This window comes from Nipponia nippon, unplaced genomic scaffold (assembly GCF_047370975.1).
Source record: "Nipponia nippon isolate SJK-2023a ecotype South Korea unplaced genomic scaffold, ASM4737097v1 scaffold_4, whole genome shotgun sequence".
NCBI classification, from domain to species: Eukaryota; Metazoa; Chordata; class Aves; order Pelecaniformes; family Threskiornithidae; genus Nipponia; species Nipponia nippon.
This window is the reverse complement of record NW_028262358.1, coordinates 25668034-25685104: the sequence shown is the minus strand read 5'-3', so window position 1 is coordinate 25685104 and position 17071 is coordinate 25668034. Positions and strand designations below refer to the sequence as shown.

Below are 17071 nucleotides of genomic sequence, written 5' to 3'. Positions count from 1 at the left end.
TCTTCAGTGTCCCTTGTGATCTGTGTTTGGAGAGAAGGGTCTACATACCAGGGGCCAAAAAGATGTAAAAATCAGCAGGATTTTGACCATCTGGGAAAGCCAGAATAAACAGCACCCCACATAATTTTTGTCACTCATGCAGGAAACCCTGTTTTAGAAAGGGTGAGCTTAGAAGACTATTTCTTTTCTTTCTCAATCACAAGACTCTCCTCTAGGCTAGAGATCAGATTCTCTTTCACCTGAATTGCTCTGTATTTTTACAGGAGTACTACATGGTATATTTCATGCAATAGTTAGTTACAACAAGGGCCGCTTCTGCTTCCTGACTGTCAAAGGGTCACAAGGAAACCTCAGGCACTTCACAAGTTACTGTTCAGCAAAGCAAGAAAAGGCAGCTTTTTTCTTCCAACTACGTTAATAAAATAGAGGTGGTTGCTACCAGTGCCTCACCTGGCTGTTTCCCAGCCTCTGTGCTTCGCAATCTTTTCTGGCCACAGAAAGCCAGGGCATCTCCAAGACCCGTGGACAACTTCCATAAGCGAAGTTCAATTCCTAAGGCTCCCACTGTGCCTGCATAGCACAGGCAGTTTCTAACCCTGGCTGAGATTCCATGCCATATGTACAGCCACCTCTATAAACAGCAGGGTATATGATGCATGGAGGCCTCTGCTCAAAAAGCAGAGAAATCCAGATGGAATCACTGATGACCACTTCTGGAGCATGCCTGCATGGCAGAAATTATTCAGGGGTCAATATATTATTTTTTTAAAGAGTTAGCATTCCTGAACAACCCCTTCCAATAAAGTATGAGCAAACAAAAATGCTAAATGCAAGAAAAGATTCAGCAAAGTAACTGTGCCAGCAAAATCACTAACTTGCTAATGAGCTTAGAAGACACTGCCACAAAGCAGCCAACAGCAATTTTCAAAACAGTAACACCATTTACACTACCCTTTCTCAAGAGCTCCTGAAATTGCCTATCTCTATTTCTCTTGCCTACTTGTTTTTCCCGTCTTCATATGTGAACTATTCTGAGGCTGATCAAATCCGTATCTTGCTTTCACACAGACTCCTTGGTGACTAATTGCTTTTTATTTTACCATCTTCAGCACCCTTCACTAACACTGCAACTTTTTAATCAGCCAGGATCTCCATCTACAGCCTTGCTTTTTGATCTCCATATACATGCACTTGTTTTTTTTGCTTAGGGATTTTTTTACCCTCCCCAAAAACACTTTGTATTGTTTTGCTACTTCAAGCTATAGCCATTCTGCTATGGGCTGCTCATAATATTAACCTTCATAGCATTGAGGCTGAATTACGTAGTCAGCTTCATCTCTGCCTCTCACAGCTATAAAAACTTATTAGCCTGCTTTTGAAGATCCTGTACACATCACAGAAACAGAAAGGATGCAATTCGCCCTCTTACTCTGGCTATTTGTCACATGCATGCTGTCATCTTCTCTTTATGATTATGGTATGATATGTTGTTGCAAGATTTTTCTAACATGTTCTGAATGCAGCAAGAGGAAAGACTTTTCCTGATCACCTGTAGAAGGCTGCTGCAGGGCAAGGAGCTTGCATCAGCAGGGTTCTTACTTTCTGACTCCCTTGACTCCCACTTCTGTGCTACATTATTTATAGTAAGAAGGCAAACAAAACACTGTTTTACCTGGAACCAAGTGTAGATCTTAGTGATGTGCCCCACAGGCAACGAGAAAGAGCCAGATATCCTTGATAGCTAAAAGTAGGTGGTTTTGATGACTGTCACTATTTGGGTACCCTTATAATTTCCAGAGTGTCAGAGTGCCACGAACAGGGTGTATTCCAGGGCAGAACGTAAAATCAAGATGGCACGCGTGCTCTGCGTACATCATCTTCCAGTTTTGGATCTATGCAGTAACACAGCAACAGCAGAAATAATGACATGGAAAATTCTGCCAGGCCATGTATCTGCCTCCCCAATATTATTCAGTATTTTTCCCTGCAGTGTGTTCCCCACCATCTTGTCAGTCTCTTGTGAACAGGAGACAAGTGGATATAAAAGCACAATCATGAGGTGAGTGCTCACAGTGCTGCATTACGTGGGCTTTCCACAGCGCTCTGCAACCAGAAGCTCATTCACAGCAGAACTGGGAACTGAACTGTGGGAACACACCGAGAGGCTCAGCCAAGATGTGGCTGTGCTCAGCTTTTTTCCTCCATACTGGTTTAATTATCAGAAGAATTTTACTTTTTAAACATTAAACAGTTTATTTAACTATTAAACAGGAAAGCTTAAACTATAAACCACTTATAAATCAGGTCGGAAACTAGAATTTCAACCTCCTACAGGCAGCCCTCGTACTCTTGGTGTCAAAGCGGATGTCCCTGCTCAGCCAGACGATCACTACTGGCAAGAGGCACAAACAAGGCCATTTTAATGAAAAATGTGATTTTCAGATTCAGCCTATGGGTTTTTCAGGCAGTGAAACTGCAGCATGTTTCAGAGCTCTCACAGCAAAACAAGAGTAACTTCTTCGTATGCCCTCAGTCTACACTGATGTACAGCCACACAGAAACTGTTTACTAGTGTTTCCACAATACATCTACTTTCATTTACATTTTGCGTTCAGTCCTGGCAAGCTCTCTCAGTGGTGAAGTTCAATGATAATGCCAATGCACAAAGAAGTAAACACTCGTGAGCCACATTAGCTTCTGTTAGATTTGGAATCAACAGTGAAAGAATCCAGAGTTTGCCTAATGGCATAGGACCAATCCTGCTAGGAAAGGGAATGTCACTTCAAAGCTGATGGAGGAGCAGTGTGAACAACTGGGAAGAAATGAAAATCTACAATGAACTTCTGACAGTAGCCATAGGAGATCAGCCTGTCTCGTGGTACCAAAGTTATGTAGCTAATTCCAGAATTAACAGATGCAGCTCTTAATAGTCTTCCCTGGCCTGAGCACAGTACTTACAGTGTTGCCTTAAAGGCAAGACAATTTTAAAAGCTGTGATTCAAGACCCAAGTCTTCAGACTAACACACAGTAATTGTCTCCACACCTTATAATTTCCCATCTGTAACACAAATACTACTGTCTTTTCCCTCTCCTCTTTTCCAGTCCTGTGTATTTCAACAGTGATATGTTCAGCCCCTTGCTGAGCAGGAACACCAGCATTTAACATGCTATTTAACTTTGGTTGAGGTCCTTCAGAAACTCTCATACTATCAAAGTGAATGAAACATTAAAGCTCTATTCCAGCTTCTCCCCCTGAGCATGCTGATGACTTCTTCTTCAGTTTTCCCTCCCGTCAAACAAAAGTAGGCTATAATAAAAATCAAACTCACTGGCTAAATATGTTTTTTCCCCATACCTTGAATCATTTAACCAAAGAGGTCAGCAGTTTTTCAAAACTACAAAAAGCACATTTTTAAAATAAAACTACAATACGCAATTTTTCTTTCCACAGAGTAAAACAGAATTTGTTTTTAAATACAATAAAAAAACCAGGATTTGACAATTCAGGCAACATCTTCACTGCCTTTACTGAATGGGGCAAGTTTCCTCAAAGCAGCACAACCTCTGCATTACTTGATAATGTCTCAATCAAATGGTCATCAGACAGGTATTGCTCTGAAGGTAAACAGTCAAGCAGTATGGAAATGAAAAGGATAGAAGCATGTGCTGTGTCTCCACCAATTCCTATGTGCAGTGATGCAGATAGCAGGAATTCAGTTATATAAACAGCACAGCTGACCATTACAGTCACCCCTTTTGGGGTTTTACGTGTGCCCAGGTACACAGTATGAGACTGTTTATCCCACCCAGACCGAATAGTTTGTCCAATATCAAATCAGCAAACCAGCTGATGAGGTACAATCAAAAAGAGTTAGGCAAGCCACTATATCCACACAGATTTTAGCTAGGAGCACAGAGGAGCCTATGACATTTGACCATGCAAGACAAAGAGCAAAAGTCTTCCTATAGACTCTACCTTCTAGCAGAGAGCGTGCACCGAATGAAAACAAACCAACTCAGTATGTAGCTCACCACTCTCTGCCAATACTAATAGACATTAAAATACATTTCCAGCACTTTAAAAGCTGTTACCTTCATGTTTTCTGCATCTGGTGCTCCTATGCTCTGGCAGCTAATGCTTCTAAAGGTCAGATCTTTACATGCTAAGATAAGGAAAATCAATTTCAGTCCCCAAAGGTGGAATCGCTACACACAGGGGTTATTCTATGACACTGGAACAACACAGTAGGAAAAAGGTTCGGCACACACCCTTGTACTGCAGCAGTGTTGATATGGTTTACCTGATTCCGAGCTCTCTGAAGAACAGAAAGTGAGTATAAGGAAGGGGAAGACACAGGGAAGTCTTGAAATCTTCTTTCCATTTACCCCAGATAAAATATTTAAGGATTACTACTGGGAAGTCTTACTGTTCTGTGTATGTTTGAGGAGACGACAGCAGGTCTTGCTTGCCAACACATTTTAAGTTGACAAGATCAATGGGAATTATCAGTTTTATGAATCCAAAATACTTAGATTTGACCTTGCTGAAGATAACTGAAGTTATGCAGATGGATTTCACAGAAGAGGAGGTGCAGGTGTGCATACTGTTTGACAAATATGGAGCTAGATTTCAATGGGAGGCTCAGGAGGGTACATGCCACTTTACTCCAACACCCTCATTCCTTCCTGCTGCTGGTCCTATGCAATGATTTGGTTTAGCAAAGGTTTCTATCTGGAGACACTAGAGGCACAGCACAAATATAAATGGTTTTAAATGGTTTTAACCAATAACAGTTATGAGAAACTCTCGCTAGTGGTGGGCAGTCACAGGTCTACCACCCTGAAGTGAATTTTGCTCTGTATAAATTAGGATGGGGTTGTTTGTCTGTTTTTTAACCTCTGTAGGAAGCACCAGTCCCAAAGATAAATGCAAGTAGAATCTGCCAAATCACTATTTTGGGGTTATTTGTCATTCTTTGACATCTAAAAGCCTTCTAATACATTTTGGGGGGATGGTGTGTGTGTGGGGGTGTGTGTGTGTGTGTGTGTGTTAAAAAAAAAATCCAACAAACAAAACAAAAAAACCCACACAAATATTCATGTTATTAAATTTGTTAAACATTCAAGCACCCAGAAAACCAGGGAGGTGAACCCCAGCACAAATTGAAAGTGAAGCCCAGCCTTTGGGACTCTCATCATAATATAGGTACTCAGAAAAGAGCTACTGCTTATCCAAACCACTTTGCAGTGTGCAAAATAATTACCTATAGCCAACCCTTTGGCTGCTGCCATTCCACTGGCCCCACCTGTAGAAAACCTCTGAGGAAAAAAAAAAAAAAAAAAAAAAAAAAGGTGTCTTATCACTCTCTGCAGCACTGCTGAAGACCGTAAGCAATAGGAGTGTCTTTGCTCAGACAGGGGACACTTGAAGACTCTTCGTAATTCTTCATGCATTTTAGTTTTTAAGAGTCCAGCCCACTTCAGATATTCTTCCACTGAAGCAGATCAAGTACTGCATAGAAAAGGGGGTTAGATTTCAAATGGGCACCACCTCTTCAGAGGCAGAAAGAAGGAAGTAAATTTATATCTTACAAAAATTTACTTCAGCAAAACAGAAGTAAGTGCATCTAGAAGAAGCCTGCTTTTGCACTGCTTGCAAGTCCAAGTTTAATTTACTCAGACATTTTAATTTATGAGGCTGACCATAAAGTGTAAAAAACCTAACAAACAGCTGTCAAAGTCTCATAAGAAGTTAGATGTTTAAGCTGCATCAGTTCAGATAAGCTAAGCTATGACTAAGACTAGATACAAAATATTTTCTAATACATTAGGCCGTATCCTTCCTTGGTGTAAGTTAACATAACTCCACTGATTTCAGTGAGACTTAGCAATGTTTTGATTTTCCCATATAAAAATAAACAATACTTCTAGCATCACTGGACACTCACATCTAATCAAACAATGGAACTGAAGCTCTCACATGAAATTACTGTCAATCTGTCTATTGTCATTTTCCAGTCCAGATGAAAGAAAGCTTTCACTTTGTCTCCTTCCAGGTATGACCACGAATACCCACTGAATGCAACAGGATGGCATCAGAGCAACAATGACAGAAATCTGGTGGCTGTGCACCTGCTTGCTCCAACTGCTTCCAATTATCCTGAAGGAGCTCTGCATTTCTACGAAGGAAGTCCTACAGAGAATAACAATGATCATCACATATCTGCTAAGTAATCAAGGGCCTAGCCGAAGGAACCATCAAATCTATTGCATCTTAACTTCAAGTTCTGAAAAGAAGGAGGATAGTCACTTTTGGGTGGGGGGAGGGCTGGACAGAGAAAGGGAAGGCCAGGGTAGAGACAGTATCCATAAATGCAAACATGACGAAGGCAGAAAATCATATTGAGTTGATATTGTGAGATGATATTGTGAATTGCAATGAAGCTGATGGATATACTGTACCTATCAACATCTGGATGGGGTATTCTTATCAGACAACCACGTAAATACTAGCACTGGGTCACCACCATGGAAAGTGCCGTGTCAAAAAAAAAAAAAAGCCTATCACTTCTAGTAGCATTATTAAATGTCTCAATCCATTGTTGAAACGTCTAGTGTAAGATCAGGACATAACTGTTACTCAGATAGAGAAAGACAGAGATGACTGCTGCTCATAAAGATACATGATGAAGATTCACCTGCACTAGCAACATCACAGTTAACTTGAAACTCCTGCTTTGTTCTCCTTTTTTCGCTCAAAAGGACAGAGATTGTATTGTTAAAACAGCTAGAAGTACATTAAATGCGCAGGCTGTGGAAAATGTACCAATTATTGAACAGCACAAAAATGGAAGAAAAACTTGCTATTTATCATGACTGTTAGTTTGTAGGGAGGGAGTGGACAGGTAAAGAACAATAAAAATCTATTCCCTGTCTAATTTACTGGCTATTTTGAAGAAAAAAATAGAACAAAGGAGGAATAGAAAGACAAAAAAAGAAAGAAAGAGCAGGAAAAAAAGATGCCTAACAAAATTCAAGGTCCTTTCCAAAACCTTCAAACAGAGTAGATTGAAACCAATCACGTTCATTGCCCGAGCAGGCAACTGCCATAGTTGCACGCAGAGGTAAGGTGACCACAAAGGCAAGACCACTTAGCAGCCTGGGTGCTAAATGACTGGTAAACAAGACAGTGCTTTTCTGTGATGTGGCTTACTCCGAGAAAAAGCTCCAGGATGTCCCCTTTTTGGTATTTCTCAGTTACAACTCTCTAGTGTTATTAGTCAGTCTCTGTAACAGTAGTTAATGTACCTCTAAAGCCACGAATCTAACAAACATAAGAAGACTGTGTTTTGTTAAACTTAAAAGCAAGCTCTATGCTTTCCTTTTTCCCATGCCTGTGACCCTCTGTGCACACAGCAGAACCATCGCAGCCCTACTTTTTGGATGTCGCACAACACAGCTTCTGCACAGCTGGACTTTGTTCTAGGCCACCTCTCCTCGGGGAAGTGCACAGCAGGGCAGGAAATATTCCTCACTCCACGGTTACCTTGCTTTAATTCTGTGTAAAAGACAGAGAGGCCCCAGGCTCTACTACAGGCCATATGCTGCAGCAATGACAGAAGAGTAGCTGCATAGCCTCTTGGTGCCAAATCACTGTTAACTAAGAGAGAATTCCAGACCCTCCCAGATCCCACGACTGCAGCTTATTTACTTGGCTTTGGATGCACAGATGTGAGATGCATATGGTCCCTACGGCCACTAACTGAGCTAGGAACAGAAATCATCTTTAAGAAATAGGTAAACATTGGAGGCAGATAACACTAGAAGGAAAGAAGCACAAAGCAAGGCCATTCAGATAGCACATAGAGCTTTCCAAATGAGTTGGACCAGCAAAGCCATGCTCCTGAAGAGCCCTGAGCAATGGCACCATGTCAGAGGTCACGGTGCTTTGAACAGGCTAAAAAGAGAAGAAAAAGACTAGAAGAGAGATGAAGCAAAAATCTCTTATGATTTTTATTTTCTCCCTAAAAGATGACAAAACCCAATTCCATGTACTTTGGCACCACCACTTCTTAGAAGAACAGATTAATTCTGATAGAAAATAAGCAGCTCCACACATCCATGGATCAGCACTAGCATACATAAGTATTATCTTTTAGGTTTTGAGAAATGCCTGTGGTTCTCTCACCAAACTCCAACAGTCAGTGCTAGCTGGTCATTTCGACAGAAAGACCAATGGTTCACACATACAGGTAGATTGGATTACCTTTCCCCAGAAAACTGGTCTTTCTAACAAAAAACAAGGCAGCAATGAGGTTAACTGTTGAAAATTACATCATAGCAGTTTATGTTACATTTTGTGGTTAAAGTCCCCCATTCCCACTAATGCAGAACTGATCAAATTGATCACCACAGCTGTAATGGGAAGGAGCTGCTAGCAGGATGCTTCTGTAAGGTAACCTCCCCTGTACATAGACACTACCAGTTTCGTGATTAGAAAGCAAAATTGTTAAGAGCAAAATTAAGTTACAGAACGCAGACTTTCAGCTTAACATTTGGCCAGGCTGAAGACCCCCATGTATTTACACTTCAGGTGACATTAAGCAGGTTAAAATAACTGTGCCATGACATAGTCCACATTAGATGGGGCAACAAGTTTTGGGCAAATAGTTCAGCTGCTGACATGTGCAGTTACAGACAGACTGAAATTTCTAGGAAAAAATTATATCCCAATTAAGAAATTTTTGTCCAACACAAAAGACAGTTTCACCTGAAAACATCAGAAGTAGTTCAGCTTCTAAAACAAATGATGGGTTCTTTTTATTCTGAAACTACATCTAAATACTGGCTTTTCTATATCAAACTTTTAAAAATTGAAAAAGTATGTTCTCTGTAACGGAAACCATTTGCACAAACCTAGCTTGCACATTATCCTTGCTGATGGAATCTTGAGTGTTGTCTTAAAGCATCATACACAAATTGCTCTAAATGTCAGAACAAATTAGAGAGCTTTGTCTGCCTCCCTGAGTGACTTTCATCCCTAATGTTCTCATTTCTCCCTTGTAGATCAACTGGTAGAACTGGGGCTTATTTAGCCCCAGATAAAGCACAGTCCTCCAGGCTGACAGACTTTCAGTTTACACTATAATTTAAAACGACTTTACACACCTATGCTAACGAACAAACCAATCGACTACTTACTGTTCTTCTTGTACATCAAGATTTCAAAGGAGTTCATCTCATAGTTCTCAAACGTTTGCCGGACCTTGTCAATTGTATCTTTGTCTGTCAGCTCTCCATACATAAAACTGCAAATAAAGCGAGAAATTCAAGGCAGATACTAGACAAAGGCACAAAACCATTTGTTTACAGTGTGAAAAGGACCTATTTAGAAATAGCCCTTCTTTGATTTTGTTTCACCTGGAAAGCATCTTTGACAGATGCAGCCCCAGGAGATAAAAGACGAAACTGGAATAAACAGATTATTCTTCTCCTCAAGCAACAAGCACAACACTACAAGCTATTTAACAGAAAATAAATCTGTTCTCAAATACCTGCAGGTGCTGCTTTTTTGCATAACTTCTGCTCTGTGATATCCCGATAGCTTGCAAAATCCATCGTTGCTGTAGACAATGGGCCAATCCACTATCTGGGCATTACCCAAGACAAAATTAGTATCTGTTTGAAAGAACACATCAGTTAGACATTAGACAAGGCTATGGTTGCATTAGAGGAAATACTCATTTCAGGACCCATTCCTGATTGCTTCAGTCCCTGCACAGTTTTTCCCAGATACTATTCCCACTGCAGTCAACAGGATTATTCCCGTTTTTAATTTTAAGTAAATTTTTATTTAAAAGATATATTAATTACTCATGCAAAGCTTAAGAGGATGGTTTTATGCAAGTGAAACACATGATGGTTAAGGAGGTAAAGTTCATCCCTTGACTGAGGACAGATTCACCAAACTGCTTCCCTCCGTGCCACGTGCACTGATCCACCATGACACTCAGTTTGAATGCGAAGCCTCTTACACACGGCCAAAACAGCACATGACAAATATTTCTCCTCTCTGAACGTAGACACAGTGGCTCCTCTCATTACAGCCTTCCCTGCTGGCCACACAAGCTCAAATATTTCTTGTGCGACACGTACGGCACAGCACTCCAAACTAGACACCAGACAACTAGGGTTAGTACTTATACCAGTAGAAAGAACATTTTGGTTGCTGTACAAGCCAGAAGGAGTTTCAATCAGTAAGAAAAAAAAATCCGAGCAGGATTCATGCCTCCATTCTTACTGGGTCTGTGCATGCTACTTTTTTTTTTTTTTATGATTGATACCTCACTCAAATTATGAGCATACCCAGTGCTGGGCCCAGACCTTGCTTTTCTCTGCTGCTTTGGCTCTTGTGCAGTCAACTAATTATGCCTGTGCCACGACAGACAGCAGTGCTGCTGCCTGGGCATTGGCAGGCAGGCGGAGATGGTGGCTCCTTTCACAGCTGCAAAGATCCCCTGGCTTTTGAAAAAAAGGCTAGGCAGCCACATGAGATGAAGAGCCATCCATATTTAAGACGAGCCTTTAAGGGAGTCCACTACGCTGTCTGCTTTTCAGGATCTACCCCCAGCTGCTCAAACATACATAGCCATCATTAATGCTTCCTGCAATCAAGAGACACAAACAAGACATTTTACCTATTAATTGCAAAGTTTTGTTTATTTTAACTTTCCCTTTCAAATCTTTTGTCCCATGCAAATTTCAAGTGGGTTTAAATAAAACATTCCTGTAGCTATCTAAATCCATTGCCCAATCTCATGAGCATGATTAAGTGTATCTTTATACACTCTTTAGAATGAAATACACCAGTAGTATAACTTCAGGACATTTTAACTGCTTTGTTTCTCACAGCCTCCTTTAAATACCATGGCTTTTGCTTGGTTGAAGCACTTTGTTCCAAAAACAATACATGTGTTTTACCCCTTCCAATGAAAAAGTAAGCCAAGTCATTTCTCATTGCTAAAGCAAGTGTTTTTGAGTGTCTATTATAAACACTGTATTGCATTGTGTTAGGATATTTTTAAATTTTCATCAGGAAGTACAAAAAACAGACAAAAAATATGCAAATACAAATGTTAGGCCATGTCCTGCCCTGACCTGAATGGCGTTATTTCACACATGCATTCCTTCTCACAAGGTAACTTACCCTTCTCTCTACCTTCTCAAGAGCTCCTTGAAGAGCTTTTATTAACTTAAGCAGTGACCTTCCTTTCACACTTAAACCTCAACATTGTCTTTGGATAAATAATCTCTTTTTTTATTACAAGTTATATAGGGCACTTTTCTGATGACCATTACTGTGCTAATCCTACATTTATCTAGCCTTGCAATGCTTCTGTGAGGTAGGACAGTACTCTTATCCCCTTTTTACAGGTAAAAACAAAGCACTAAGTCCACAAGGGGATTTAAGCACCAAAAGGTGAGACTGCTACAGCCTAGCCTCTAGCTGTCCAGCTCTCAAAGACTTGGGAGCTGGAAGCTCCATGTCTAGTGTTGGTGAGATTGAACTGAAAAACATTAGCACAGCAAATAGAAACCTGCCCAAGTTAAACTATGGGAAACAATGAAAAAAGGGGATCTTTTACGGTTTTTTTTTCTCCTTTCCTATATTACTTATGATACCTAATATTTTAACATAAGCCCAGTTCTCACAGACAGTACCCAAGATTCTTTGCCATTGTTGCAGGAGCTAAAGAATCACATTCCCACTTGCATTCCCACCTTCTAGCCCAATGACGCCTGATTTTTTTTGACTGGCAGTTTCAAAAGGATGCTTAGAGAACATGCAAATATTTCTCTCCCCCCTGACAGCCTAGCAGTTTGGATGTTCTCCTACGAGATGTGGGACTACCTGAGGCCAGTGAAAGCTCAGCCTTCATTTCAACTCCTGAATGACCATTCTAATTTTCAAGCTACCGAAGAGGACAGATGCCAATGTCCTCACCATATGAGTTTTTAAGTCAGTGTGACTTGGCTGTTGTATTTTATGCATCCCTATTAGGCAAACCTGTTAGTCTACATTGGGTGAGCCTCTCCGGGAGGTGGAGGTAGAATGCTTCATTGGAGAGTCCAGGTTGGGTCTAGTTGTGAGTTACAACCAAGCTGAGAGATTGTTATGTACATACAAAGCTTTAAAGGCAAAAACTTGGGCACCTATCAATTCAACGAGCAAGTCAGAGGTTTTGATGATCCCACTGTTCTATGTGTCTCACTTCTACCTAGTTCCCACTTCATGCATCTTCACCCTTCTTTGATCCAGGCTTTACATAGCTTACAAGCACACAGGAAGTAAATACTGAAGTTGGACCCATTCTCTAGAGTCAACACCACACCCCTGACTCATCTTTGGGCTTGCTCCTCCAGCTCCATTGCCACACTTTTTTAGTGCTTGCCCTGGGGTGATCCCTAGATACAAAAAAATGCCCTGCACGGATGGGTGCTTGGGAACTCCCCATGTAGCTGAAAGCCTGCAGAGAAGCCATTGGCCCCTGTAAGAACAGCAGCCAGGCAGCCGAGAGAAGCTGTAGTGTAGCACCATCCACACTGCCAGGCCAGGAAAGAGGTTTCCAACCCATCACTCTCTACCAGCTTTCCTTGGGAGGTTATCAGGCTCAGGATGATCATTTCCTTTGTTCCTGATTTCGTCGCAAAGGGAGAGACGATCTGCATTGGTGGTTTCCAAGCTTCCTGCACCCACTTTTTTTTTTTTAACTTGCTGTGGCCTAACAGCCCACAGAGTAGGAGCCCGAGCATCTGCAAAGAAAGGGTCTTGGAGACACAGGAATTTCTTTCCAGTTACTCACTCCTCTTCCCAGATCTCTTTAAAGACAAAACAATGACACAACAGTGGTTCTGTGCCTATGTGGAGAACATGCCTGCATTTCTTCAGGAGTGTCTCCGACAACGGTGTTTTGCCTGTGCAAACACGGGCAAGACATAGCATAAAATAAGGACTCCCACTTATAACTCCCTTGCATAGTTTATTATGACAGATAACCTGGAGGTAGAAGGGCTGTTCTCATTGCTATCATTTACATTCAATTGCATTGACGTCCCTGACAATGTGCTGCTTGGAGACAGCTCATAATCTGTTAAACAATTGTTCCTAACATAAGAAAATATTAAATAACATCCACTGAGGCAAATGTTGCCTCTCCATCTGCAGGGACACAGGGTCCCAGAGGCCAGGAAACAGCTGTGGCTTTGTTTCACAAAAAGCATGAGGGGAACTCTGAACATCACAGGGCAAAGCCTCGTAGGGACTCACAAGTGGGTCAACAAGGCCAGGAAAGGAGCTGGTCAGAAGATGACCATGAAGAAACCCACTGCTAAATTCTCTTCAAAGACAGGGGATAAAATGCACATGTGATAGCTGCAGTACTGAAACTATTTAGTGACTTGAGGCACCTCTTTGAAAGGACTCAGAGGACTCCCTTACCAGGAAATCAATTTCTATCACAATGTCAATTGGGTTAGCGGTATTGCCTGGCCCAAGCCGTAAGCATCATTGGCCCTTCTTATCAGCTCCAAGAAGAACTGAGCTAGGAACGGGAGAGGACGGGCTCGTATAAAAGAAGACCTGGGGTTCTGGCTTGTGCTGCATTTGGCACAGTCTGAGCAAGACCATTGGGAGGCATAGAAATACGTAGAAGCGCAGCACAGAGCACATCATGCTGCAGAAACACAAGTAAGAACTGTAGCATCTCAAAGGCAGCACAGTTACTTGCATGAGTAGGGCGGGCTTCTGTGATGAGAGTCTGCAGCACTGGTTACTTTGTGAAGTGCCTCACTGCATATTTTCTAGCCTGCATTTTCCACAAGTCAGTTCTGTTCACTGCAGTATATCCACATGTCAGCCTTTACACGCTCAAATGTCAGACCCGTTTTGGATTATCACTTTAAACTAGACACAGCTGCTTTAAAGCAACAAGAAAAACATTTTAACTCCTTCCAAAATGTAAGAATGGATTTTGCTCAGTCACTGAAATGAGTACTTTCCTCCACTCGCAAAATATGCCATCACAGAAGAATCAGAAAATTTTTTTCCAAATAACAGCGATCCTTTAACAACAGCAATAGTAAGTCTCTAGAAACCCCAGCTTCACCGAAACTACCGTATCCACTGAATCTTGTTGTTACATATAGTGTTTTATTTAACCAAAACTGTCCATCAGCTGAAACCTCCAAAACACCTGAGGACAAGAAGCACCTCACAGACATGTATCTGGTCAGGACTAGCGAACTGAGGAGAGGTCACCTCCTTGCAAAGAGCAAGTTACTGAAATGCTTCCTCCCTGCCATTCCCCTGCAGTGCTGCACATTCACACCCATAGCATCCCAGCCTCTCCTGTAAGGTGGACCTTGCCAAGCTGAGCCCCCCACCTCTTTCCAGAGGCCGGCACACCAGTTCTGCCTTCCCTGTCCCTTCAGTGACACACGGGCCCTCTTCCAGGACACACTGGTCAGAGACCAGCAGCCAGGCGTATTCCCACAAGGCTGCCAGACACGCTCCCACATTGCTGCCTGCGCAGAGGAAGCACACAGAGGCGACCGAGAGGAAGCCTCTGCTCAGCGAGTTGTAGCACAGAGCTCGGTAACGACAGAGGCTGGTGCCCACGGCACTTTCAGATACGTATGCGCGTCTGTCAAAGCCCCCCACAAGTTGTGCTCAGGTTGGCCCAGTGTACAAATGTAATTTAAATATATTAATATCTTTTCCCACAGTCATCACACATATACAAAACTCAAAAGATTTGCTCCTAATTTATTCCCCTCTCAGTGAAAGGAGAATCAGGCTCACTGTGGTGGGAAGACCTGCTCCTCACCAAATTTGCTAATTCTCCCAGCATTCTCCAAGAGAACAGAAATTGCCCTCCTCGTTCCAGACCACAGCCTTCACCATGTTGGGTGAGGACATAACCCTGGTTATTGAGACCCGCGTCTCTTTTTTTATCATGTCTCAAACTCCTCCCATGGATCTTTGGTGGAGCAAACGTAGACCTCTAGCATTACAAAGCACAAACCACTACTATAGCAGAACTAAAAGAACGGCTTAGTAAATAGGTTTCTTACCCTACCCATGGTCACCAGGGATAGGGGTGGGAGATACAGCCTCCTTAGCTACTGTTCCGCTAGCTGCGCGTAAAGCAGCATAGGTGCTACGTCACAGCCAGCATAAGAAACGTGAAGTAGGTAAAAATCATGTGCAACTGTCATATGATTAAAGACTGTGTCACAGAGCTTAAGTACAAGGGACAGATGAGTTCTAAACAATTCTGGTATTTACAAACTTGCGACTTTGCATCTCAAGTAGCATCATTGGGATATGGGGGAAAAAGACGGTTTCATTTTCGGTAAGGTACACAACGCATGGAAATAGAATGCTGTTTATAAGTAGGCCTGTCAAAATTGCTACAGTCACACAGCTCATATCACGCTTTTGCTTTAACAATTTGCAAAGGATAGGTATGTACAAATTTTTGCTCATGTTTAGTCTTAGCTTTGAAAAAAGTAAAACTGCAGCACTTAGTCACACTGATTAGTTAAATTGTTCAAATGTAACTTCTAAGATCAAAATATGGCCCTAAATCAGTACAAATAAATCAAACTGAATTTCAAGCATCTATTCAATCCTTTCTTTGCGTACATGGGATTCAAGGCTCACACTTCAGGGAGGAAAGACACAGGAACCAACCAAATTTTCATCTTAACAGAACTGCTGTAACTGTATTCAAAGCCAGTACAGAGCTGCTCAAAGGACCGAAAGACTATTCACGTGGTAGAATAAAAGTAATAAGAAAAAATTCTGCTCTTCCACCCACATTCTCCTGTAGAAGTCAATGGTGTTACATGGATACACACATCCACTCAGTATCTCCTTGTATTCATTCCTAGAGTGGGAGTGTGTCAATGTTTAAATGTCCCATTGAACAACTCGATCTCTCTACAGAATGATGATATAGTGGCCTCAAAATTGTACATCCTTAATATTGAGACCAAATTATTTTAAGCTGTAGCCTCACCCTAATACAAAACAACATATTATAAAACCCTATAGATAGGTTCATTTGGGCTTACAAGTTTTATAAAAGTTTTATATAACTATTTATTTTACAGAAACAAAAATGGATTTAAAAGCTCCTTGGCTGCTACAGCATTAAGACAATCCACTACATGCAGGCATTTCATGCTTTATTCAAACATGACTTACACTGTCACGTGTACTCCAGAATATAGCACAAGTACAGGCTGAAAAGAATTATTAAAAAATGTATTTCATCATACTTACCACAAATAACAAAAGAGACACTAACTAAAACAACTTCAAATGACTCCGTTTGAATCATTACAGAAAATTAATGCTAATTTCAGCCAGCAGTATAGATAACAACTACTGGTTCCATCTCAACATTTGATATTTTGCATTGTTATAGCAAATATTTCACAGTAGGCCTCTACCATGAGAAAAGTTTAAATTGAAAAGAATACACCCTTCCAACACTAGCAGCTGTAGAATCTTCATAATTATCTGTATTCTTTAAAAATAAAACAAATTAGTGCAGAATAATGGAACAAGAATAGGTGAAATGGAAAGTGCACAGAAGCTGTCATATGTATTTTATGCATTGCCTCATTCCTTCCCTGTCCCTGAAGTACTGCCCATACTGAGAATTTAAAACAAAACAAAACAAACCCAACCCCAAACATTTAGACAAATGTGATGTTAGCATGAAATAATTTTCAGAAATTAGAAAGTTCTTCAGTTGTAAGTGTCATACATTGCACCATTCTTAATAAAGGACAAAAATACTGTTTAGCAGTGAGACTTTACCACTTAACTGGTCAGGGTTCCCACCCCCCCATCTGATCTTAAATCCAGGAAAAAGCATGTTTTAGTTGCATCAATTATATGGGTCTTCCATCAGCTTGAAGAAGCCTATTGATTTACTGATTAGAGCTACAGCCAACAAAGGCCTTAAAAGCATTTGACAAGACCTAACTCCCTGCTCA

General features: G+C 41.2%; 1 protein-coding gene across 2 annotated transcripts in view; it reads right to left on the bottom strand.

The window, feature by feature from the left end:
• The window catches only part of KCNH1 (potassium voltage-gated channel subfamily H member 1), a 191255-nt gene that overhangs the window by 168219 nt on the left and 5965 nt on the right, over positions 1 to 17071 (bottom strand). For both annotated transcript variants that reach the window (XR_015708723.1, XM_087776469.1), the window contains exons 2-3: positions 9556 to 9679; positions 9203 to 9309 (exon numbers count right to left, since the gene is read on the bottom strand). Coding sequence is in view for 1 of the 2 variants with exons in the window: in XM_087776469.1 (XP_087632595.1) it covers positions 9203 to 9309; positions 9556 to 9679 (231 nt within the window). In the remaining variant the exon portion in view is untranslated. The remainder of the gene's footprint in view (positions 1 to 9202; positions 9310 to 9555; positions 9680 to 17071) is intronic.